At 52.2% G+C, this 26,878-nt stretch overlaps 1 protein-coding gene across 1 annotated transcript in view; it reads right to left on the bottom strand.

The window, feature by feature from the left end:
• Positions 1-26,878, bottom strand: part of LOC119461869 (stimulator of interferon genes protein-like) — a 362,093-nt gene that overhangs the window by 254,847 nt on the left and 80,368 nt on the right. Inside the window, exon 3 of the mRNA XM_037723241.2 lies at positions 3,285-3,478. Coding sequence (XP_037579169.2) covers positions 3,285-3,478 — 194 coding nt within the window. The remainder of the gene's footprint in view (positions 1-3,284; positions 3,479-26,878) is intronic.

The following is a 26,878-nucleotide window of genomic DNA, read 5'->3' as shown; positions in this document are numbered from 1 at the left end:
GATTGATTATCTTGGTCTTGATACACTTAAAGCGAGACGTGCCGAATGCAGATTAAAATATTTGTACTTAATATATAACAACTTAATACAAATTAACAATCACAATTTTATTACCCGCCACACTCTGCGCACAAGCTCTCGTTTTGATAATGGGAAAATGATCAAGGAATACAGCGCTCAAACCAACATCTTTACATGTTCATTTTTTCCTAGAACCATAAGCGCTTGGAACAAATTGCCGAAAGATATTGTCGATAGCCCCAGTGTTGAGGTATTTATTACAAACTTGAAGAAAATGCGTGGGTGAAGGTGTTCTTATACTGTTTCAATTGCAGTGTTTCATGTCTTCATTTTCTGTATTTGGTTCTTATTGCCGTTGTTGCTGTGTTCTCTGATGTCTTTTTTTCTTGTGCCCACTCCTGCTTGGAGTCAAGCGACTCTGCAGTATTTCTAAATAAAAATAAATAAAATAAAAAGTACTTTGAACTATTCTTGCTGATATTTAGCGAAATTAAGGGACAGGTTATCATTAACACTTAAGCGAACGTCAAACAGCGCAAGTGCTTAGACATTTTCTAGTAAATTACGCATTCAAGCTCTCTTCATTGTACGTCTTTCATAAAACCATTATATAATGGTTTCTGCCGCTGTCATGGAAGTAATATAGCTGCCATCGGGATCAACTCTAGGGAAAACGGGCGGAACAATATGGCTGACGTGCACAAGAAGTTAAAAATGTGTGAATGAAATACGTCCTTTGCCTAACATTTCGTAGTCGGGTGCGCACAAGCGTAACATGTAGGCGATGTTTTAATTGGGTCAATCATAACTGGAAAACATTTGAAAGTGCTTTAATTAGAGCCAACTAAAATTCTTAATACAAGGGGATTGCAAGGAACAGCTTCGCTGAAAATTTTGTTCTGATTCTGTAAGGTTGCACAAGTGTATTGACATTATTTTTCTTATTTTTTTTTTCTGTATGCCGCAAAATATTAACGACCAGGCCATCGAAGGGATGGAAGGGGGATAGAGCCGAGAGGTGCGCGCGGTGGGATGTATAGACCAATGCGACGAAGGCATGCCGTGCGACTTGCGCAGCAGGCGGGTGCAGTAGCTTGCATTCTTAGGGTACTTAACGCATTTTCCGGGGGCTATCTATCTATGTACTTTTCCATTTTCCCACCTACCTGGGTAGTGGGCCGCTGTGTGGAAATAACAGGCTTTGAAACCAACCATCACTATGTGGCAATGTGCTGGTCTCCAATGAAGCTATTTGGTGCCAAATTGGGCAGGTGTGGGCCGCTTTTAAAAGAACGTCACTGAATGGGGTATGTGCCACTGGGAACTGAGCGGAATCAAACCCCCTCAAGGACCCAATGCATTTCTCCCTGTCACCTTTCACACCAATGCTTTAGCGAGCTGTGCCACGAATGCACTAGGCATCTCCAATGAACCACTCGCCATCTTGGGTCAATATGTGCCAGTTGAGGGAACACTCCTCGGCGTTTACCGGCACCAACGCGCCATGCTTCTCGTCTCGGAGGCCACGCGCAAACTTCCCAGCAGTGCCATGAGATGGCGCAGCGTTTCCGGAACGAGAGCGGAGCCCGGTTGCTACGTGGCGCATTTGACAGGCCACACGGTGGCGGCAAGTGTGCTTAGGGAAGCGCAAAACAGCAGTCCCTCTGCAGTATGTTGTGTCCCTTATTGATTCAATGCTAACACGTCAATAGTCATCGTGAGATAGGTTCTGCCACAATTTTTTTTCTATTATCTCATTGGCTTGGGGGAAGTACAGGAAAGATGTTAGACCTCCGATGTACCTTCCTTGCAGAAATTCTTCCAATTGCCATGACTTAAATTGGTGGGATGGCACGGGGATGGCATTAGGTTATCCTTGCCAGCTGAACATTGCTTGTAGCAAGTTGATGACTGTTTCCATTGTTATTGTGCAGTAGTAGTAGCAGCGCTCGTGTAATTCATTTATTTCTTTATCTGTTTGCCAGTAGCTTTCTTCTCATAAAAAACAAATGACCGACAGTTTGGTTGCGCCAACCACGGAATATCGTACGAAAGCACATTTTCTTGCACCACGTTAGGCACTGCTAGGCAGTTTGACCAGCTGCTAAATAAACGTTTTGCTGCCGCGATGCCCTTGTTTCACATATACGCACACGGGCGTCGTCGTGCACAAGGCAAGACATATGGGAGGAGTGACTAAGCGGCCAACCTTTGAGGCGTGGCCAAGCTTTGTGGCGTGGCCAAGCTTTTTAGGGAGTGCGGTTGATTTCCCTGACGTCACGAGCAGCGGCACATGTGAGCGTCGTCCGAGGAGAATGGAAGCAGAGCCGGCCATTTTTTGGGGCACAGCCTCTCCGCGCGAATGCGCAGGGCTGTATGAAGAGGTGGTCGCGGGATCGAATCCCGGCCACGGCGGCTGCATTTCGATGGGGGTGAAATGCGAAAACGCCCGTGTACTTAGATTTAGGTGCATGTTAAAGCACCCCAGGTGGTCCAAATTTCCGGAGTCCCCCACTACGGCGTGCCTCATAATCAGAACTGGTTTTGGCACGTAAAACTCCATAATGTTTTTTCTGTATGAAGAGGCTTCATAAAGACACAGGTGAAATCCACGTTGGTAGACTAGTAATGCTTTCGCACTAAAAGGAAAAGGAGGTAGGAAATGAGGGGCTGCAGGCATCGCAACTGTCTCACTGCTCTAGGTGCCACCTGAACTTTCCCGTGGCCATGAGAAAGATGCAGGTGAAGAGAAATGATAGGGACAATACCTCGGCAGAGCTGAAGTGGCAATCAACCGATGTAATAACGAATCTGCAAACCACACCAACCAGAAGCCTAACGATAATATCACTGCGAGCTTTTCCCATGGCCCTGGTAGTAGTGGGGCAAAACTCAACTGCTGATTTATCAGCAGTCTGGCATATGTGGTAGCTTGCTATTACTTGTTCAACTTGATAGTTCATTTTCCGCCATCGGCACTTTAAATTTGATAAAATATTACGTATTATTAGAGCAAATTTAAAAACAATGAGGTCTGCTGACAAAAGTCAAGAAATTTGTGAAGCAACTAACATAAACTTGCAGTGCCCCCTTACAATGGAGCTATAGTGAAGAATTAAGTAAAGTATTCAAGTACCTCAAGATACAAATGACAGGTATTGGATGCAATCAATATCTGCTAGTTTGTAATTGAAATACTCATCTTCCAAGTATTTGCACAGCCCTGCCTAGCAGCAGCTTGCGTGACAAGGAGGACAGCTCACCAGAAAGGAGAGGACAAAGCAGGTGGTGAACACCAGCCATGTAGTCCATGGCAGTTGGCAACATTCAGCTGCTGCCTTCAGGGCGCTCCCCATGGATCTCGCCGGCAGTCGATGCAGCTCACAAAGGAGGTAGCAGCACTGACGAGCTGCCATGGCAATGAGCACCGACACTGCTGTCGCTGCCACCTGCACACCTGCAGTCATGCCAGTGCAGCCGAGTAAACGTCCTCATCCTCTCTGCTCAGCTAAAGATACAAAGCGTTTTTCAATTCAAGTACACAGGCGCCACCCCATAATTTGTCCCAGTCCAACCATGTCAATTTTATTTGCACTAAAGCATTTTATAAACTTGGATATTTGCAGTGAACAGTTACATCATCTCCAAATGACGTTAACTGCTCATGTATAAACTGCTGATATTAAATGGAAAATGAGACATCCACTTGGGTGGATGTCTCATTCTCTCCACCTAGCGGATTTCCGCTCAACTATTACATCACACACTTGCCTTTGCTTCGAGTAGTCGATAAATTGCAGATTTCCCTGCCATCTGCTAGCCGCCTGGTCAGCTCAGATGGTAGAGCGGCTGCCCCGGAAAGGCGGTGGTCCCGGGTTCGAGTCCCGGACCAGGACGAATTTTTCTTCAACTGCGAGGATTTTCTTTCGAGGAACCCGTATGGGTTTCCATTGTAGCAATTGCTGCGATTGGGTGGATGTCTCATTTTCCATTTAATTACTTCTCTCCACCTAGCGGGTTTCCGCTGAACTATTACGTCAAACTGCTGATATGTCTTCTATTTAGTTATCTGTAATCGGCACAAACTAAGAGACATTAACCAATTAGATACTGTCCAGAGGACTATTCGTTCAGTATTATTTGACCGATGGATCAATTGCGACTTGTCACCTTTCTCTTCATTATATTTGCAGTATTGGTCAGTGTCAAAAAAATTTTCAAAATTTCAGTCAAATTTCAGCCTTTGATCATTAGCTTTTTGTTTCGGCCTTCAAAATATGATTTAAGCTTTGCCAGGTTTTCTTCTGCACACAGTCATCATGGCCTTAACCTGAAGCCTTGCTACTAGCATACCTGCAATTTAACATTGTTTCTTTGTACAGTTAAAACATGCTGAAGCATTTTTTGATGCTCAACAAATTGTGTACCTTTTTTAAGTGTGTACGTTTTTGCTGTTAGTTCTTCACTGGCATCGCTTCTGTTTTTTAATTTCTGCGCCTTCCTGATATTCTGTCTTTATTCTCGTTTTTTTTTTACTGGTGCATTTGCTTTCTTTGCTGACCTGTTTGCCTTTTTCCGTGTATCTTACTATAGCCGAACTGTAAGTGTAGTGGACAAGTCTTACTTTGTTACAAAATTTCTTGCAATTATTACCGACGACAAGCATGTCTCATCCATGTGGTTGGGCGCTCTTTCCGAGCGGAAATAAAGGGTCGAGCTCCATTTTCACGTTCTGGAAAGTTCCCTCTTTGGCCGCTAAGAGTCATACAGACTCCCGTTTGTCTAGGTTCATCCAGTAGGAATGGTGGTTGCCACAGCAGTCGTGAAAGCGTGGCTTTCATTTAATTGAATCACCAAGTTCTAAAAGACGATTTGCTTCTGTATGAAAGCATTAAGAGTGATGGATGTGTTTTCTGTGTTAAAACACATCCAGTGACTCTACTGTCTCCGACTACGATAGTTCTGATACAGCGCAGCAATGAACAAATATGAACGAAACCTTCCACCAGCACCTAAATATGTTTTCATCTTTTAAAGCAAAAGTGAACCTATTATCCCCCACATCAAACACATTTCAAATCTGCAAGAAATTGGCTATCCAGATGTCCAATAAAAAAAATAATTTTCTGAACATAATTTTTTATTTTTTGCTGATGCTTCTAAAGGGCTACAAATTTTTCAAGGTTTGCTCTCAGTCCTAAATTAACGCATTTCCGTACTCTCCCACTCCTACTACAACCTCACAATGGGCTGCGGTATGCATAAATAAATACATAACCAAATCTCAATTTTCAAACCAGTATACTTGCACAACACGTAGATCATGTATGGTGTCACCAACAAAGCATCTAGTGGTGCATCCTTAACAGCAAAACAGTTCTAGCCAGGCAGTGTGAATGAAACAATTGGATGATGGGCCAAGGGCAATTTATTCATTTTATTTATCACATTACCCACAGAGCCCGTAAGCATTACAGTGGGAGGGGGGGGGGGGTGAAGGAAAAAAGAAAGAAAAAAGAAAGTACACGTAGCACGTACAACACCACACGGCAATGAACATATTGTTACACTGCTCTGCACAATATTGCTACATGACGAGGAAGAGGAACACGAGCTGGAGGGCTGAAGAAGACGACACTTAAGTGACTGACTGGTTGTGTCAATCATTGTCAATCGTGTAAATACTGTAAATATATTTTTCCGTCTTGCTTCTTCCCTCCGTCACATATTTGGTGGAGGTGCTGGGTACTACTGTGCCCGACGGAGCTCCGCAGCGGACGTAGCCTGGCCACTAACAACATGACAACCGCTGGAGCCAGTGCTGGGACAGCCGCCATGCCGACAGGAGCAACCGCTGCCCCAACGCCGACAGTCATCTTGTCCCAGCCCCGCGACCCAGGCACGTTTTCCGGGACCGACAACCTTGACGTCGATGAGTGGCTCCACATGTACGAGCTTGTCAGCGCCCATAACAAGTGGGATCCAACTGTTATGCTGGCAAACATAATTTTCTACCTGCAAGGCACGGCACGGGTCTGGTTTAGAAACCACAATGAAGAATTGACTAGCTGGGAACAATGCAAGCAAAAGCTCCGCGAGTTATTCGGCAAGTCTGTTGGCCGTCAGCGAGCTGCGCAAAAGGAGCTTGGGTCTCGCGTCCAGACGTCGACTGAATCATACCTGACATACATCCAGAATGTTCTCGCCCTTTGCCACAAGGTTGACGAGCGGATGTCGGAAGAAGACAAAGTGAACCACATACTGAAGGGCATAGCGGACGACGCTTTTCATCTGCTCGTATATAAGAATTTTTCCACCATCGACGACGTCATTAATGAATGTCGACGCTTCGAAGAAGCAAAAAGTCATCGCATCGCACACCAATTCACGCGTCTTCCAAACACAGCTGCTACGTCGTCGTGCGAGGATCTTCCCTCTCCGCATCAGCCGCCAACGTCCGAGAGCCTCGTTCGTGTCGTTCGGCGAGAGATCGAAGCCGTGGCACCGGTTGGCTTCCAGACCTACGCTACCGATTCTCGACCGACAATTTCCCTTGTGCAGTCTGTCGTACGCGAAGAGTTGGCGAACCTTGGCATTCAGTCTGTCTGTTCCGTCAACCGATCGGATACCTACGCCTTCCCTACAATCCCTGCTTCGCGACGCCAGTACCCCTCTCGGCCTTTTCGCAACCCAGCTGAATGGCGAACATCCGATGACAGGCCGATTTGCTTCAACTGCCGACGCGTTGGCCACATTTCCCGTCACTGCCGCAATACCTGGACGTCATCGCAATATCAGTCTGCGACCCGGCCTTACCGCCGCTCACCAGGTACTCGACTCCACTGGAAGATTCCACAGAGCCACACCCTGAGTAGTGAGCCATACGGCTCACTACTCAGGCGTTCGCATCTACACGGCAGAGTCGTTCACCCTCACCACGACGTCCCCTGTCTCGCTCACCCACTATTCGCCGTTCTCCGTCCCCCATGTACCGGCGCTCTACAGGAAATTGACGGGTGCAGCTCCGAGGGGTGACGCTGCTAGATCGACCCGGACTGCAATACCTCTATGTTATTCTATACAGATTTATTATGATAACACAAAAATTAGCCAGGTTTCTTCTCAAAAATTTCTCGGCGTGTGGTTTAATGAAAATCTTTCTTGGTCTGGACATATCTCAAAACTTGCTTCCGAACTGAGTAAAATTGTTGGTCTGCTTTTTAGGATTTCTAAACTCTTGCCTGTTTGGTTAAAGGTGTCAATGTATAACGCACTGTTCTTTTCAAAACTATCATATTGTAATCTTGTATGAGGTACGACTACGTCTTCAAACTACCATAAACTACTGCTGCTACAAAAAATAGCTTTGCGGGCTATTGAGGGCTACTATGGTCCACCACAAAATTTACGTACACAACCCTTGTTTGTTAAACATCGCATACTACAAGCTGACCAAGTCTATTATTTACGGCTGTTGCAATACATTCATCGAAACCGCTTGTACTCTGTAACTGACAGGATCATAAATTACAACTTTCGTAAGGTAAAATCACGAGTTCCGCGAACACGCACGAATTATGGTAGACAAAAGCTAAATTTTCAAGTACCCACAGCCCTCAACAAGTTTCCCTTTACAGATGATTTTTGTTTATCTGAAAATGTGTTTAAGTAAAACACGAAACGACGTTTGATTGAAGGCCAAATTGAAATGTAAAAAAAAAAACAAAAAAAAAAAAGATCCACCGTTTTCTTATATGTACGTTTTTTTTTGTTTTTTTTTCTCTATCTTTGTTGCGGACAAGTAGTGCAGTCGCATATTTCTTGTCTTAATTCACCAGTCATGTATGCATTATGTTTGTACGTGTATGACTTTGTATGCTTGAGTATTACCTTGCACATGAGTGTCTTTTTCCCTAATTAAGTTTCACTGTGCGCATTGTAGCATTGTTTTTGACATACTTGTGGCACCTTATATGCACAATTTCTTTTTATCTTTTTTTTTACTGCCAACTGTATGGGTACCGGGGCCTCGTCAGGCCTTACCGCCTTTTGTCCCGGTCCCCTCTTTTCTTTGAAAAGAAGAATAAACTTCACTTCACTTCACTTCACTTCTACTGACCTTACCGACAGATAGGAACTTACTTGATGTGTATGTGGATGGTGTCCCTGTTACTGCTCTGATTGATACCGGTGCGCACATCTCTGTGATGAGTGACCAGCTTCGTCGACGGCTCACTAAAGTCCTGACACCTGCGGCCTGTATTGTGCGAGTCGCTGATGGAACAACACTGGCCACAATAGGAATGTGTGCCGCTCGTGTGGGCGTCGCTGGCTGCCAAACATCTGGATTATTTACTGTTATTAGAGAGTGTCCCCATGACGTTATTCTAGGCCTTGATTTTCTATCCGCTCACTCTGCACTTATCGACTGCTCCGCTGGACTTGTTCAACTCGATTTGCCTTGCCCTGACCCACCCGAGGAAGTTCCCAGCAGACTGTTCTCAGCTGAGCACATTCGACTCCCCCCACAAGCCATGACCTGCGTCCTCCTCTCCCCCACTCCACCTGTGCCTGACGGTGACTATATTGTTTCTCCTCTCACGGACGTCCTCCTTGCCCATCACGTTGCTCTTCCGCACACCGTCGTCACAATCACCAACAACTCCACCAGCCTTCCTCTCGTAAACTTCGGAATTGGGGACCACATCCTCCCGCAAGGCATAGCCTTGGGTACGCTGTCCTCCTCCCAAGATTACCAGTTATCAGCCTTGACTGCTGATATTACGTCGTCTACTCTTGACTCTGCATCTTCTTTGCCGGCTGTCTATCCGGAGTTAAAAAACATGATTGCTCCCGATCTTCCGCCACACCACGCCGACCAGCTATGATACCTGCTTGCTTCGTTCAGCGACATTTTTCACCTGCATGGTCGCCCTTTAGGCCAGACCTCTCTCACGACACACCGTATTGACACCGGTGACGCACACCCTATTCACAGGTGACCTTACCGCGTGTCTTTGCATGAACGACAAGTGATTCACACGGACATCGAAAAGATGCTCTCTCGAGGTATCGTCGAACCGTCATCCAGTCCTTGGGCGTCCTCTGTCGTTCTAGTTAAAAAGAAGAACGACACCTGGCGCTTCTGCGTGGATTACCGGCACCTTAACAAGATCACAAAGAAAGACGTTTATCCTCTACCACGCATTGATGACGCCCTCGACTGCCTCCACGATGCGAAGTACATCGACCTTTGTTCCGGCTACTGGCAGATTGCCATCGACGACTTGGACCGCGAGAAGACTGCCTTTATAACGCCCGACGGCTTATACCAGTTCAAAGTCATGCCGTTCGGCTTATGTAATGCTCCAGCTACATTTGAACGCATGATGGACACACTCCTGCATGGCCTGAAGTGGTCCATCTGACTTTGTTACTTAGACGACGTAGCAGTTTTTGCTACTACATTTGCCTCGCAAATGGAGCGCTTCTCGCTCGATCTTGTGGGGATCGAGGTGCCTTCCCGCGCCTCGTCCCCCAGCTCGCGCGTGGCGCTTAGCTCGATCCCCGGGAACCGCCGCCGTAACGGCAACATGGCGGACATGGTGAGCGCGCCGGACCTACTTTCCCGCGCAAACCGTGCTTCTCCCCCCCGGAATTGGACTTGCCCCGCGAGACACGTCACCGGGACGCGGCCTGATTGGCCTCCCACGCGACGGCCCCCGGGCACCCTCTCCACCCGAGCTCTCGTCCGCTGAGCGCTTCCTCGCCGGGAGAGGCTCACAGGCTCGCAACGAGGTGGTTACATGAGACCTTTGTTCTCGCGACTCCTCGTTATCGCGCTTGGCGGACCGCTACCCGGTTAGCCCTAGCGCAGCGGGCGCGCGTACTCGATCAGTCTTGCGGCGAGCCTTGGCCCGTAAGCGCCGTGACTGTAGCACTGAGCTGTACCTTGGGTGAATAAACCCGTGTTTGTTGGCGATCTGACTCCGGAGCCTTCTCTGCGCCGTGTCGGAGAGTCGACGAACCCTGCCGTAGCGCCTTTGTGCGTTGCGGAGTGGAGGAGCGTCGTGCCCTTTCCTGACCGTCGCTCGTAGGGTAAGCCTTGTGCAAACCCATCTCCACATAACTGGCGCCCAACGTGGTTTCGGCATGGCATCAGAGCAGGCCCCTTCACGGCCCTCGTTCCTGCCTGACCCCCTGGCTGCGGACTTATCGTCCTTCGGAGCGAACGACACCGATAGCACGAGGTAGGTTCGCCTTCGCGACCCTATGCTTTCGGCCACCGGGAGCGATTCCTTCCTTGGAGCGCCCTAGGTGATGTTGACAGCTCGGATGTGTACGCTAGTCCTATATAGCCACGCCAGTTACGGGTTTTATCAACTGTTTGAGACGCGCGGGGAGCAGGTGCCTACTAGCCCCTCCGGCGTGCTGTCTCCGCTCGCTGGCCTTTGTCCCAAACTCGGTTGTGCCCAACGTGCCGCATCGGAGCCACCCTGCTTAGATGCTCGCACGAATACGCTCGCCAGCCTCCCTTTGTCCCGAGCATCGTTCACTGCGCCATGTGCCGCATCGGAGCCACCCTGCTTAGATGGTCGCACGCATACGCTCGTTGGCCCACCATTGTCCCGTGCGCATTTCTCGGACGGATATGCCGCGGTGCAGCCGTCCCGCTACGCCATAGGCGCGAGCTCGCTCACTGGCCTGCCTTTGTCCCAACGCAGTTCGTGTCCCGTGCGCCGCAGCTGAGCCTCCCCGCCTTGCTGTTGGTGCAAATTGTTCGGTGGCCTCTCCTTGTCCCGAGCGCAGCTGGGAAGCAATGTCGAGCGCGAGCCCCCCAGCTCAGCAGACAAAGTCGCCGCGCGTTCCGACTACCGCTTGCCTCATGCACATCCGTGCGACATTTTCGACGTACGTGAGCCACCCCGCTGCGCCGTCGATCCGTCTGTCGGTCGTGTGAGGCCTCATGCGCCTGTCGAAGCGGCAACCCAGCTCTGCTCATTGCCGTTTACTGACCCCATTGGGTCGGTCGTGCATTGAGCGGACCACCTGTCCGTTGGTCCTTTTTGCTCTCCGGAAGTTGGCGTTAGCGTACGTGCCGTTTGCCGTGGAGACGTACAATCCGGCTTAAGCGCTTGTGCGAGCCATCGGGCCGCCTCGCGCGCTGGGCGTTGACATGGCAGTGGTACCTTGTTCTGCGCTACCGGAAAGGGAGTTCAAACGTGGTGGCGGACGCCTTGTCGCGAGCCCCCGTTTCGACGTTTGATCCTTTGGTCCGCCACTCCCGTGAGCATTCGCACCAAGTAGAAGCCGGAGCCTCAGTCTCCAATGGCTCAAAAGGCGCGAACCTCATGCACTTAGTAGAGACCGGAGCCTGTGTCTCCAATGGCTCGAAAGGCGCGACCCCCGGCGGCGAAGCGATCCTCGGATTGCCAGCCCCGGGAGAGGACGTTTACCTGGTGGATCCCGTTACCTCATCGGGTATTGTCTTCAGCAGGCAAGAGCTGCTAAAGGCTCAGCAGAGCGATCCATTTTGTAAATAGCAATCGTTGACGGGCTCCAAGAGCCGAGCTCCCATGAGGAGCGGGGCGGCAAAGCCGCCGGGCACACCCGGACAGCTGGTATTGCTGTTGGCGCCGAGTGCCACGCAGCTTGTATTCTTGCGGGCACGTGGGATCCGTATCTGCTTAAGCAGAACGACCCGTTTTGTAAATAGAAATCGTTGACAGGCTCCAAGAGCCGAGCTCCCAAGAGGAGTGGGGCGGCAAAGCCGCTGGGCATACCCGGACAGCTAGTATTGCTGCGGGCACGTTGGATACGTATCTGCTTGACGCCGATAAAGCTCTCCTGCGCTATATCCCATCTGAGGAGGCTGCCCAGGAGTCTTTCAAGGTGGTGATACCCCGCAGTCTAAGGAAAGCCACCCTGAGCTATTTCCACGACTCGCGGGTGGCCGGACATGCGAGTGGCCTTAAGACTTTCCAAAAGTTGTGCCGCTCCGCTACCTGGCCAGGCATGAAGCGTGACGCTCTTCACTACGCCCGCTCATGCCGCGTGTGCCAATGTGTGAAGCCTCGCGCGGGCAAATCCCCCGGGCTCATGCAGCCAATCGACAGCCAGCTACCCTGGCAAGTCGCGGCCTGTGAAATTATGGGACCTTTTCCCAGAAGCCGGCGAGGCTACGTTTTTCTCCTGGCTGTCACAGATCACTTCACGAAATGGGTTGAACTTTTTCCCCTTCGGAAGTTAACGGCACATGCAATCTGGGACAAGTTGACCGAGGTCTTTAACCGCTTTGGCTTTCCGTCGGAGCTGATAACGGACAACGCGTCCTACTTCACGGCCAAGATGTTCGTGGATGCGTGTGCTGCCTTTGGCATTAAGCACCGCAAGACAACCACGTATCACCCACAGGCCAAACCGACAGAACGGATTAACCGGAACCTCAAGCCCTTGCTCGCGGCCTTTGCCCAGCAACATAGGGATTGGGATGTCTGTCTTAACGAGATAGGCTTCTCCTTGCGGTCCACGGTGAACCGTTCGACTGGGTACACGCCCGCTTTCCTCAACTTCGGGAGAGAGCTGCCAAACACCATGGACCGCGTTCTGCGGACCGGCAGCAGGGCGTGCGCCACGAAAGCCGGCCTTTCCGGCTACGCGGCGGAACTTGCGCTCACGGATGGACGCGGCCCTTGACCTGGCCCGTTCCAACCTGGCAAAAGCGCGAGCTGGACAAAAAGCCCAGTACGACCGGTCACATAGGGACGTGCACTATGGTGTCGGCGATCTCATCCTCAGACGCAACCATGTCTTGAGTGACGCCGCCAAAGGCATCTCTGCCTCCCTGTCGGCCAAATGGTTGGGCCCGTACCGAGTGGAGACCAAAATGTCCCCTCTGGTATACAAGCTGGCTGACTCCCAAGGGAGACCAGTCGGCGGTCCAGTTCACGTCTCGGACCTCAAACCTTTCGTTGCCCGTAGCAACGACTGGGGAGAGGGGGAGGCGGTCAACGAACCGCAGGCAAACCGTGATACGGCTGGTCCCAGGCCACGCCACCGGTACAACCTACGGAAACGCACCTAGGCAGGTTTTCTCCCACCAGCTGGTAGCCGGACTTTATTCCCTACCACGCCGATGAACGGAGAGACACAGCTACGGTGCGAAGGCGCACGTTGAAGTGGTGACAGGCCCTTTTGGCCTAATATACCCTCTCGTGCTCACCCGCTTTCTGACGCGCCTAGTCAGCTTTCTCCCACTAGCAGGTAGCTGGACTTCATTCCCTACCATGCCGGTGAATGGAGAAATGTAGCTACGGTGCAAGGGCGCACATCGAAGCGGTGACAGGCCCATGTGGCCTAATATACCCTCTTATGTGTTGCCCAAGCCTCAGCCTGGCAAACGCCCCTTTTTGGGCTGTCAGCCAGGCGGGCAACTTCCTTTGGCACGCCGGCTATGCCGGGGTCGTTCCTGTCCTTCACCTTGTGTCGTCCAGTCTGTTCGCTGCGCCTGGCTCCACTGTGCCACCAGTCTTGCTGACCATTAAGCCGGCTGTCCCTGGCCCTACCATGTCAGCCTGTTGCCGACTTCAAGGCCTGCTGCTCCTGGTCCTTCCGCCATGACTGACTCCTGCCTCTGGGGGCCACGAACCCGTGCCAGCCTTGCCTCCTGCTGCCTAGGCTGCCGCTAATTGTGGCTGGTCCCCAATCAGGCGCTGACCTCTGGCCGAGGAGGGTCACTCCGGCTGCCGCTGCTGACCTGGCTGCCGGTTATCCCGGCCTGCTGTTCCTGCGCAATCCGGGGAGCCCAGTGATTTCTGTGGTGGCTGCTGCGCCAAAATGGCAGCCACGCCTCGCGCGTTCCTGGCTGCTCCAGTCCGGTGGACCTCGAGTGTTGCTGGCTGAACCATGGTGCTGCCCTGCCCCCGTCCTTCCTGTGGTATCCTCACTGCTGTGGCCCCTTCTCCCTGTCCTGGTCCTGAGGAAGACGACAACACCCTCTTGGACTTTGCCCCGTTGGCTTAGCCCTCTTTGGCTGAGTCGACCTTGCCACTTGGCCTCGGTCAGCCACTTAGGAGGCTGGCCTCGGTCTTTAGGAGGGGGGAATGTGGGGATCGAGGTGCCTTCCCGCGCCTCGTCCCCCAGCTCGCGCGTGGCGCTTAGCTCGATCCCCGGGAACCGCCGCCGTAACGGCAACATGGCGGACATGGCGAGCGCGCCGGACTTACTTTCCCGCGCAAACCGTGCTTCTCCCCCCGGGATTGGACTTGCCCCGCGAGGCACGTCACCGGGACACGCCCTGATTGGCCTCCCGCGCGGCGGCCCCCGGGCACTCTCTCCACCCGAGCTCTCGTCCGCTGAGCGCTTCCTCGCCGGGAGAGGCTCACAGGCTCGCAACGAGGTGGTTACATGAGACCTTTGTTCTCGCGACTCCTCGTTATCGCGCTTGGCGGACCGCTACCCGGTTAGCCCTAGCGCAGCGGGCGCGCGTACTCGATCGGTCTTGCGGCGAGCCTTGGCCCGTAAGCGCCGTGACTGTAGCACTGAGCTGTACCTTGGGTGAATAAACCCGTGTTTGTTGGCGATCTGACTCCGGAGCCTTCTCTGCGCCGTGTCGGAGAGTCGACGAACCCTGCCGTAGTGCCTTTGTGCGTTGCGGAGTGGAGGAGCGTCGTGCCCTTTCCTGACCGTCGCTCGTAGGGTAAGCCTTGTGCAAACCCATCTCCACAATCTTTCTGCTTTTCGCACTGCTGGCCTTCAACTTAACTGATCTAAATGCCACTTCGGCCACCGCCAAATTGCTATCCTCGGCCATCTTGTTGACTCATCTGGTGTGCGCCCAGACCCGGACAAAGTTCGTGCCGTACAGAACTTTCCTGTACCAACCTGTACTAAAGATGTCCGGAGCTTCGTGGGTCTGTGCTCATACTTCCGCCGCTTCGTGCACAATTTTGCGGAAGTCGCCCGTCCTCTTACTGCTCTTCTGAAGGCAGATGTTTCATTTTCCTGGGGCCCTGCGCAGGCAACCGCCTTCTCAAAGCTTATCTCCCTCCTGACGTCTCCACCCATCATGGCGCACTTCGACCCGTCTGCTCCTACAGAAGTCCGCACTGATGCCAGTGGTCATGGAATCGGTGCCATTTTATGCCAACATCAGCGAGGTCACGATCTCGTGATTGCATACGCCAGCCGTCTGCTTTCTCCCGCTGAGCGTAATTATTCCATCACTAAACGGGAGGGTCTTGCGCTTGTCTGGGCAGTGGCGAAATTTCGCCCTTATCTATATGGTCACCAATTTAAGGTCACCACAGACCACCATGCACTCTGCTGGCTTTTGTCCCTGAAAGACCCTACCGGTCGCCTAGGGCGCTGGGCGCTACGCTTACAGGAATACTCGTACACAGTTGCCTACAAGTCCGGCCGTTTACACCAAGATGCTGACTGCTTGTTCCGCCATCCAGTCGACCCTCCTAATGCTCCTGCGACCGATGCTTCTGAATTTTCGCTATCTGCTTTTGCTGACATCGCTACCGAACAGCGCCAAGATCCAACCATATGTGGTATCATGGACAAGCTCACATCTGGGTCAAGCGATCCCTCCCTTCGCTTGTTCGTACTCCAGGACGGCATTCTACATCGGCGCAGCATGCACCCTAGCGGACCTGAGATGCTGCTTGTCATTCCACGGCATCTTCATACCACTGTTCTGTCTCAGCTGCAAAATGTACCAACTTCTGGTCACCTTGGGGAATCTCGTACGTATGACCTTGTCTGGCGACGATTCTTTTGGCCTGGTCTGTACCGATCTGTCCGCCACTATGTTGCTTCGTGTGAGTTATGTCAGCGCCGGAAGAAGCCGTCTGTGCTCCCTGCTAGTCGACTCCAACCTCTTGACGTTCCTGCCGAACCCTTCTCTCGCGTTGGTGTAGACCTCCTGGGACCTTTCCCCACATCTACCTCCGGCAATAAGTGGATTGCCGTCGCAACCGATTATACAACTCGGTTTGCGATCACCAGAGCCCTCCCAACCTCCTGTGCAACAGACGTAGCCGACTTCCTGTTGCACGACATCATTCTTCACTACGGCGCTCGTCAACTTCTTACCGACCGGGGTCGCTAATTCCTCTCTACAGTTGCGGACGACTTGCTCCGCTCCTGTTCTACCAAACACAAACTTACTACTGCATACCATCCGCAGATGAACGGTCTTACTGAGCAGCTTAATCGAACAATAACGGACATGCTTTCCATGTATGTTTCTGATGACCATCATGACTGGGATACTTCTCTCCCTTTTGTCACGTTTGCGTACAATTCCTCGCGCCACGACACTGCCGGTTACTCGCCATTTTATTTGTTGTACGGCCGCGATCCCGTATTGCCTTTTGACACAATACTGCCTACCCCGCAAGAGCCCGTGTCTGAGTATGCCCGCGACGTCATTGCCCGAGCCGAAGAAGCACGCCAAGTTGCTCACCATCGCCTTTGTGCTTCCCAGATCAAACAGAAAAGCATTTATGACAGTCGTCACCGTGACGCTGACTATGCTCCCGGGGATCTTGTCCTTCTATGGTCTCCGACCCGCCGCGTCGGCCTCTCTGAAAAACTAATGTCTCGCTACTCCGGTTCTTACCGGGTCCTTCGCCAGGTGACCGACGTGACCTACGAGATCTCTCCGGTCACACCTACTACTCGCTCCCTCCAGACTTCCCATGACATCGTTCATGTCAGCCGCCTGAAACGCTACCAGTCCTCTTCTACCTAGGAAGCACCGGGACGGCGCTCCCATGCCGGGCGGACATATGTTACACTGCTCTGCACAATATTGCTACATGACGAGGAAGAGGAACACGAGCTGGAGGGCTGAAGAAGGCGACGCTTAAGTGACTGACTGGTTGTGTCAATCATTGCCAATCGTGTAAATATTGTAAATATATTTTCCCGTCTTGCTTCTTCCCTCCGTCATAATACGTATGTCCTTTGCAACCATTAACCATTTGCGGTCCGAAACTTTTACCCACTTTCTGGCTGTCCCGGTCCGAAACTATTTTGCTAGTTTATAGCGCCGCGATGAAAACCACAAACTGTGGACGAAAAACTCATAGGATATTTATTTTTTCTTTTGCATTCTGCAGACAACTCCTCTACCGATAATTGAGCAGCGTGCGATACCGCTCGAAGCATTTCCTGGGTGCAGGCCAGGGTTGTTACTGCAGGTTTTGCAGAAAAACACAGTTTCCCTCCTGCCTCCGTTTGTTTTTCGATCGCTACAAACAGCACAGTCTTTGCTATTTCAGCCTGGGAGCTTGTAGATGAAATAGCTCCCCCCATCTAGCCTTTCCTCGCACTCCTTCCGCGCAGACGGGCCCCGTTTTTTGGCTCTAGCCCTCACGTCACCCACGAGCTGTTGTTGGAAGAGGTTGTGGCGGTACTGCGGGTGTCGCTGTTCTTTCTCAGCATGATTCTGCAGCTGTGTGCGCCTCAAAATAATGGAAACCTCTAAAAGCTTTCACTAAATGCACCACCGTAAAACGCACGCGATGAAAAAGTGATCATGCTTCTCAGCGAACCGCGAGAACGTGCTGTTCTGCGCGCAAGTGAGAACGCTCTGGTATCCAGAAGCTGTGCTGAACATTGTGCTGCACCCTAGTGCAAAGAGAAGTAAACTTCAACAAAGTTTATTTGTCCCTCAAGAGATGGCGCATCGTGTATACAAAGAATGCGCATGAATCGCAGAGAGAAAAACCGCAAAATTTAACCCCCGAACACCACCGCCCGACACCGGACCGCTACTGCTGTGTTGTGTTGTCGGCCCTGCCCAACAACGGACCGCAAAGGGTTAAACTAAAAGCTAAACTTTTTTTTTATGGGGTTCTACGTGCCAAAACCACGATTTGATTATGAGGCATGCCATAGTGGGGGACTCCGGAAATTTGGACCACCTGGGGTTCTTTAACGTGCACCTAAATAAACGGGCGTTTTCGCATTTCGCCCCCATCGAAATGCGACCACCATGACTGGGATTCGATCCCACGACCTCGTGCTCAGCAGCCCAATACCATAGCCACTGAGCAACCACGGCGGGTCCAAACATTTGAACAAAATTACCTGTCTGGTTGGGAAAATTGATTAAGGCTTAGAAAGTGACTCCAAACAAATGAGGGAATTTATTAGCCCAACATTTCGGAGCCCATTCTGCTCCTTCTTCAGGGTGGCTACACAAAGGAATGGATACACGAAGGACTTCATTCGAAAAACCATAGACAATAAAAAGAAACAAACTACTGGACCTCCAACCGTTGACTTCCCCCTACCACAGAAAACAGTGTCGGTCCCATACGCCAAAAGTACCAGCGCAGCTGTCAGCCGAATACTGAAAAAAAAAGAAAGCCTCAAAGTCGCACACATACCAATTAACACTTCGAATATCCTCCTTCGTAAACCAAAAGACCATCCACGAAAAAAAAAAAGCTCAAGGCGTCGTCTATAAAATCAGCTGTTTCGACTGTCCGGCGTCATAAATCAGGAAAACCAAAAATTTAAAAGAAAGAATTAAACAACATGAAAATTATATCAGAACATTCAACCGAATACACAGCGCCATCGCTGAACATTCCGAAGACGACGACCACAAGATTTCTTTCCAAGAAACCCAAGCCCTTCAAACAGATACAAACTGGCGAAAAAGGCTGCTACTGGAGTCATGGCACATTCAGAATACTGTAGCAAACTGACGCAGCAGTTAGTTTTAGGACGCATCAGCTCACCAGGGAGACTACGATGAAGAGGGATGAGCTCTGGCAGCGGCAAGTGCAGATCGGCAGGTACGACGAAAACGCAAAGTAACATTTGAAGAAACTAAATTTATTTAACTTGACATTAACTTGGCACTTTAAAACTGTACACACACACACATAGTTTCGTAGTAATGACGGTGAAGAAAACAGTTGCAAAACTGTGAATGACAAAACGGACTTTATTGGGCGAACCTGTGCCCACAAAAGCAAGTTGCACTCCAAGGTAAACGATAGCGGCGAACACAGTCGGCGATCGTAGAAAATCTCATCAGCGGCGAAACGCGTCGGCTTTTATACATGAGTCATCGAATGTTCCAGATTATTCCTTGGTGCCCGCGTGTCTTCCAGAAAGTTCTAGACAATTCGCGTCGGTCATACAATCTGATAACATAAGCGTCGGTGAAAACGGACAACGGAAAGAAGCATCGATAACGTTCGAGAAACTTCCGATACATGCAGGCACGTCCTGCGCCGAGCGATAACAGTTAACATTTGTGAGCTGATGAAGAGCGGTCACCGGTGAAAGATAAACAAGTGCACATGGCAATACCCTGCCCTTAAAAAACATCGTCCCGATGCTACTAACCCCGAACACGAATCTAAAAAAAACCACGAGTAATAAAGACAATAAAAACATAACAAAGCAACGAAGTACCTAAGTTCGTCAGCGGGCGTAAAAAAGCTTAAGACACAACACGTGAATCACTTCGGGTCGCGCGCGGCGCTACTGTGATTGCAAAATGCCGTCTGGCAGGACCTCACAGTCCAGTGCGCCAATCCGTCGGATAATCTTGTAGGCTCCGAAATAGTGTCATACCAGTTTCTTGCTAAGTCCTCGCCGGCGTATCGGAGACCCAAGCACGATCGCCGGGCTGGTACTCGACGTAGCGTCGTCGAAGAATGTAGTGCCGACTGCCGGTCCTCTGCTGGTTCTTGATACGCAGGCGGGCGAGCTGTCGACCTTCTTTGGCACGCTGCAAATAGGTGGCAACGTCGAGATTTTCTTCATCGGTGACGTCCTGTAGCATAGCTTCAAGTGTCATTGCCGGCTTCCTTCCGTAGACCAGGTTGAACGGCGCCATGTGCGTCGTTTCTTGCACGGCCGTGTTGTATGCGAAGGTCACGTAGGGAAGAATGGCATCCCACGTCTTATGTCCGACGTCGACGTACATTGCCAGCATGTCGGTGAGGGTCTTGTTAAGCCGCTCGGTGAGGCCATTCATCTGCGGGTGGTAGGCGGTGGTTCGGCGATGGCTTGTCTGGCTGTATCGCAGGATGGCTTGAGTTAGTTCTGCCGTAAAGGCCGTACCTCTGTCGGTGATGAGGACTTCTGGGGCACCGTGACGCAGGAGGATGTTCTCAACGAAGAATCGGGCTACCTCGGCAGCACTGCCTGTGGGCAAGGCTTTTGTTTCGGCGTAGCGGGTGAGGTAGTTCGTAGCTACGACGATCCATTTATTCTCGGACGTCGACATCGGAAAAGGCACCAGTAAGTCCATCCCGATCTACTGGAACGGTCGGCAAGGTAACCAGGTTCGATTGGCTGTAGAAGTCCGGCTGGCCTTGTCGGCGGTGTTTTGCGTCGCTGACAGTCTCGGCATGTCCTTACATAATGGGCGACGTCGGCATAGAGTAGTATTTTTCTTGTATCCTCACGAGCGTGCGGCAAAAACTGAGGTGTCCAGCCGTTGGGTCGTCATGGAGAGCTTGCAGAACCTCTGGATGCAATGCTGAGGGTACCACGTAGAGGTAGTTGGCTCAGAGAGGCGAGAAGTTCTTCGTTAGGAGAATGTCGTTTTGCAAGAAAAACGACGCCAATCCTCGCCTGAACACCTTCAGCACAATGACGGTCTTGCCTTCCAGGTAGTCTACAAGGCTCCTTAGCTCTGGGTCAGCTCGCTGTTGTTCGGCGAATTCGTCGGCACTGATGGGTTCCAAGAAAGTGTCATCATCCTGGTCGTCCTGTCGCAGCGGTTCGACGGGGGCGCGAAAACGGCAGTCGGCATCAGAGTACTTTCGCCCGGACTTGTAAACGACGGTGATGTCGAAAGCTTGAAGTCCCAGACTCTATCGTGCGAGGCGACCTGAAGGATCCTTGAAGTTAGCTAGCCAACACAAGTCGTGGTGGTCGCTCACAACTTTGAAGGGCCTGCCATAGAGGTAGGGGTGAAACTTTGGTGTAGCCCTGATGATGGCGAGGCACTCCTTTTCTGTTGTGGAATAATTTGCTTCCGCCTTCGATAGCGACCGGCTAGCGTAACTTACAACCCTTTCTAGTCCATCAGTCCTCTGCACGAGCACGGCGCCGAGTCCTACGCTGCTTGTAACAGTGTGGACTTCGGTATCGGCGTTTTCGTCGAAATGCACAAGTATTGGCGGTGATTGCAGGCGTCGCTTTAGTTCTTCAAATGCTTCGATTTGCAGCGTCTCCCACTTAAACTTGACGTCACCCTTGGTGAGGTTTGTCAGTGGCTCGGCGATCCGTGAAAAAGTCCTTGACGAAGCGCCTTTAATAGCGCACAGTCCAAGAAATCTACGCACTGCCTTCTTGTCGGCGGGAGGAGTGATGGCCGCCATTTTCTGTGGGTCAGGGCACACTCCAGACTTGCTGATGACGTGGCCCAAAAACAAGAGCTCCTCGTATGCGAAGCAGCACTTTGCTGGCTTCGTGAGTCCGGAGGTCTTGATTGCTTGAAGAACTGTTTCAAGGCGTCAGAGGTGTTCCTTGAAGCTTGAGGCAAACACAACGCCGACGTCCAAATAGACGAGGCAAGTCTGCCACTTCAAGCCTGCCAGTACTGTATCCATGACGCGTTGGAAAGTCGCAGGTGCCGAGCCAAAGACCAAACAGCATGACCTTGAACTCGAACAATCCGTCTGGTGTTATAAAGGCAGTCATCTCCCCGGTCCCTCTCGTCGACTTCAATTTGCCAGTAGCCAGTTTTGAGGTCCATCGACCAAAAATACTTTGCGTTGTAGAGTCGATCCAAGGCGTCGTCGATCCGTGGGAGAGGGTATACATCCTTCTTCGTGATTTTGTTGAGGCAATGATAATCGACGCAGAAGCGTAGGGTTTCATCCTTCTTCTTCACTAACACCACAGGGGACGCCAACGGACTCTTGGACGGCTGGATGATGTCGACGCGTAGCATTTCATCGACTTGTTGCCTTATGGCTTCGCGTTCGTGCGCCGAAACTCGGTACGGGCTCTGACGGAGTGGGCGGACATATTCGTCAGTTATGATGCGGTGCTTGGCGACAGGGGTTTGTCGAACCAATGACGACGATGAGAAGCACTCCTTGTATTGCAGGAGCAGAGCTTTTAGCTGTTCTTTATTATGCCAGGGAAGGTTCTGATTGACGTCGGAAGTTGGTTCATGTACTACAGTCTTCGTTGCAGGTGCACTAGAATCCGTGAAGGCAAAAGCACTGCTGGCTTGTACTATTTCGTCGATGTAGGCGATCGTGGTACCTTTGTTAATGTGCTTGTATTCGTGGCTGAAGTTCGTGAGCATCACTCTTGCTTTCCCTTCACGTAGCTCAGCTATGCCACTAGCGACGTGAATTTCACGATCGAGCAGTAAGTGATGATCGCCCTCTATGACGCCCTCCATGTCTGCAGGCACTTCGGTACCGACGGAAATCATTACGCTGGAGCGAGGCGGAACGGTGACTTGGTCTTCTAGCACATTCAAGGCATGGTAACTGATTTCTGTATCCGGTGGTATCGCGTTGTGCGTTGAAAGCGTTATCGACTTAGACCGTAAGTCGATGACTGCACCGTATTGGTTTAGAAAGTCCATGCCTAGGATGACATCCCTGGAGCAGTGCTGCAGGATTACGAAGTTCGCCGGGTAAGTGCGGTTGTTGACCGTGACTCGCACTGTGCAGATTCCAGCCGGCGTTATTAGGTGGCCTCCCGCTGTCCGGATATCGGGTCCTTGCAGGCCGTCTTCACCTTCTTCAACTTGGTGGCAAACGCGCCACTGAAGACAGAATAGTCTGCGGCTTTGTCGACGAGAGCAGTGACATGACCATCGATTAGCACGTCTAGATCGGTAGACCGGCGTCTGGCGTTACGGTTAATTTGTCGCGTCGGATCACGGCTGCGTCGGCTTGCTCTGCTGCTGCTACGTCGCGTCAGAAGGTCTTCTTTCGGCGGCGAAGTGTTGTCAAGGCTGTTGCTAGGCGGCGTGCTGATATCTCGTGGTGACGATTCGCGAATCGCCGTCGTCGGTGGCGGCGGAGGATCTTCGGTATTGCCTCGTACAGCAACCGCACCTCCATCGGTTGCTGCTTTCAGTTTCCCGGGTAAGGGCTTTGAGATCAGCCCCGAGTGGGACCGGTGTACTGACAGCAATGCAGCGAGATGTAGCGGCCTGGTGACGGCGAGCGTGAGGGTCGTCGTGGTTGCCACTGGGCTCCAGCGAGCTAGTCCGCAATGTCCCGTGGTCGCTCGGTGGGCTGCTGTGTCCTTGCTCACCCAAAACGACTCAAAACCCCTTCCTTAAATGTCTTTCTACAGCATTAAAGGGGCCCGGGGACCCGTGGGAGACGCAGGCTTCTGCACCAATCACCTATTCAAGCCAATCAGGCAAGCCGTAGTGTTCCAATAGGGGCCAGAGTTTTCGCGACCTCGCAGACATCGTCGGGACAACACACCGTGAACAACAAATTTGGCCATGCCTAATGAATCCTTTTCCCCCCGATACAACCGAGCGTGAAGCGGCCGCGCTACACGTGCACACACTCATTCAAACCCGTTTCGTGATTCCTCAAGGTCGGCCGCAGCATACGTTCTTCGCGACGACGGGTAATATAAACCCCGTGAAGGGCAACCTACCCTCTGTGTATGTCCATGGCCTTGGACACACGACGAAAAGATGACCCCCCGCTCTAGGTCACCAACTCCAAAACATCTCGCTACCCCCCCCCCCCTGCCCCCCTTCAAAGGCACTTGCAGTGCCTCGGCTAAAGCGCCCCCAGCATCGGTCATCCCAGCCAACCAGTAATGCCGCAGCCAGCCCACCCTTTCACTGTTTCGGTCTGTCAAGACCAGGTGCCCGGTCAAGTGAGGAGCTTTTTTTTTCTAAAAGAGCCAAATCAAGAAACCAAAACTGGGCTAAATTTGATGGAAACGTAAAGTACACCTAGGTGTCTTTTATTTTAATAATGATTGTAATCAAAACAGGTCAATTCCTGATTGTAACGTGGACTCTAAAAAACAGTTTCGAATAAAAAATGAGCCAAGTGCTGCACCTGCTTGAACCATCGTGAGCAATATCGCAAGGTATTGCGATATTGCTCATGCGCTGATATTTAGTCTTTTTTGGGTAGCCAATGCAAATGCAAATAAAATAGTTTAATCAAAATGAGCTAATTACTGTGTTACATATTTATAAGAGCCAAATCCAAACCAGTGCTGCGTGAATGCCTCCTGACCAAAACAACATGTTTTTGGTCAAAGATGGTACATTTAAAATGGAAGACAACAGAAATGAAGAGATTGGGGACCGGTCTATTCCTAGAAGGAGAAGAAGTGATCCCAAACAGTGTGGAGATGGGTTTGCACAAGGCTTACCCTACGAGCGACGGTCAGGAAAGGGCACGACGCTCCTCCACTCCGCAACACACAGAGGCGCTACGGCAGGGTTCGTCGACTCTCCGACACGGCGCAGAGAAGGCTCCGGAGTCAGATCGCCAACAAACACGGGTTTATTCACCCAAGGCACAGCTCAGTGCTACAGTCACGGCGCTTACGGGCCAAGGCTCGCCGCAAGACCGATCGAGTATGCGCGCCCGCTGCGCTAGGGCTAACCGGGTAGCGGTCCGCCAAGCGCGATAACGAGGAGTCGCGAGAACAAAGGTCTCATGTAACCACCTCGTTGCGAGCCTGAGAGCCTCCGCCGCGGCGAGGAAGCGCTCAGCGGACGAGAGCTCGGGTGGAGAGAGTGCCCGGGGGCCGCCGCGCGGGAGGCCAATCAGGGCGTGTCACGGTGACGTGCCTCGCGGGGCAAGTCCAATCCCGGGGGGAGAAGCACGGTTTGCGCGGGAAAGTAAGTCCGGCGCGCTCGCCATGTCCGCCATGTTGCCGTTACGGCGGCGGTTCCCGGGGATCGAGCTAAGCGCCACGCGCGAGCTGGGGGACGAGGCGCGGGAAGGCACCTCGATCCCCACATTCCCCCCTCCTAAAGACCGAGGCCAGCCTCCTAAGTGGCTGACCGAGGCCAAGTGGCAAGGTCGACTCAGCCAAAGAGGGCTAAGCCAACGGGGCAAAGTCCAAGAGGGTGTCGTCGTCTTCCTCAGGACCAGGACAGGGAGAAGGGGCCACAGCAGTGAGGATACCACAGGAAGGACGGGGGCAGGGCAGCACCATGGTTCAGCCAGCAACACTCGAGGTCCACCGGACTGGAGCAGCCAGGAACGCGCGAGGCGTGGCTGCCATTTTGGCGCAGCAGCCACCACAGAAATCACTGGGCTCCCCGGATTGCGCAGGAACAGCAGGCCGGGACAACCGGCAGCCAGGCCAGCAGCGGCAGCCGGAGTGACCCTCTTCGGCCAGAGGTCAGCACCTGATTGGGGACCAGCCACAATTAGCGGCAGCCTAGGCAGCAGGAGGCAAGGCTGGCACGGGTTCGTGGCCCCCAGAGGCAGGAGTCATTCATGGCGGAAGGACCAGGAGCAGCAGGCCTTGAGGTCAGCAACAGGCTGGCATGGTAAGACCAGGGACAGCCGGCTTCGTGGTCAGCAAGACTGGTGGCACAGTGGAGCCAGGCGCAGGGAGCAGACTGGACGACGCAAGGTGAAGGACAGGAACGCCCCCCGGCATAGCCGGCGTGCCAAGGAAGCTGCCCGCCTGGCTGACAGCCCAAAAAGGGGCGTTTGCCAGGCTGAGGCAACACATAAGAGGGTATATTAGGCCACATGGGCCTGTCACCGCTTCGTTGTGCGCCCTTGCACCGTAGCTACATTTCTCCATTCACCGGCATGGTAGGGAATGAAGTCCAGCTACCTGCTAGTCGGAGAAAGCTGACTAGGCGCGTCAGAAAGCGGGTGAGCACGAGAGGGTATATTAGGCCAAAAGGGCCTGTCACCACTTCAACGTGTGCCTTCGCACCGTAGCTGTGTCTCTCCGTTCATCGACGTGGTAGGGAATAAAGTCCGGCTACCAGCTGGTGGGAGAAAACCTGCCTAGGTGCGTTTCCGTAGGTTGTACCGGTGGCGTGGCCTGGGACCAGGCGTATCACGGTTTGCCTGCGGTTCGTTGACCGCCTCCCCCTCTCCCCAGTCGTTGCTACGGGCAACAAAAGGTTTGAGGTCCGAGACGTGAACTGGACCGCCGACTGGTCTCCCTTGGGAGTCGGCCAGCTTGTATAGCAGAGGGGACATTTTGGTCTCCACTCGGTACGGGCCCAACCATTTGGCCGACAGGGAGGCAGAGATGCCTTTGGCGGCGTCACGCAAGACATGGTTGCATCTGAGGACGAGATCGCCGACACCATAGTGCACGTCCCTATGTGACCGGTCGTACTGGGCTTTTTGTCCAGCTCGCGCTTTTGCCAGGTTGGAACGGGCCAGGTCAAGGGCCGCGTCCATCCGTGAGCGCAGTTCCGCCGCGTAGCCGGAAAGGCCGGCTTTCGTGGCGCACGCCCTGCTGCCGGTCCGCAGAACGCGGTCCATGGGGTTTGGCAGCTCTCTCCCGAAGTTGAGGAAAGCGGGCGTGTACCCAGTCGAACGGTTCACAGTGGACCGCAAGGAGAAGCCCATCTCGTTAAGACAGACATCCCAATCCCTATGTTGCTGGGCAAAGGCCGCGAGCAAGGGCTTGAGGTTCCGATTAATCCGTTGTGTTGGGTTGGCCTGTGGGTGATACGTGGTTGTCTTGCGGTGCTTAATGCCAAAGGCAGCACACGCATCCACGAACATCTTGGCCGTGAAGTAGGACGCGTTGTCCGTTATCGGCTCCGCCGGAAAGCCAAAGCGGTTAAAGACCTCGGTCAACTTGTCCCAGATTGCGCGTGCCGTTAACTTCCGAAGGGGAAAAAGTTCAACCCATTTCGTGA

The sequence above is a fragment of the Dermacentor silvarum genome, chromosome 8, assembly GCF_013339745.2.
Source record: "Dermacentor silvarum isolate Dsil-2018 chromosome 8, BIME_Dsil_1.4, whole genome shotgun sequence".
Taxonomy (NCBI): Eukaryota; Metazoa; Arthropoda; class Arachnida; order Ixodida; family Ixodidae; genus Dermacentor; species Dermacentor silvarum.
Note: the sequence above shows the minus strand (reverse complement) of the source record. Positions and strands in the feature narration are given on the sequence as shown.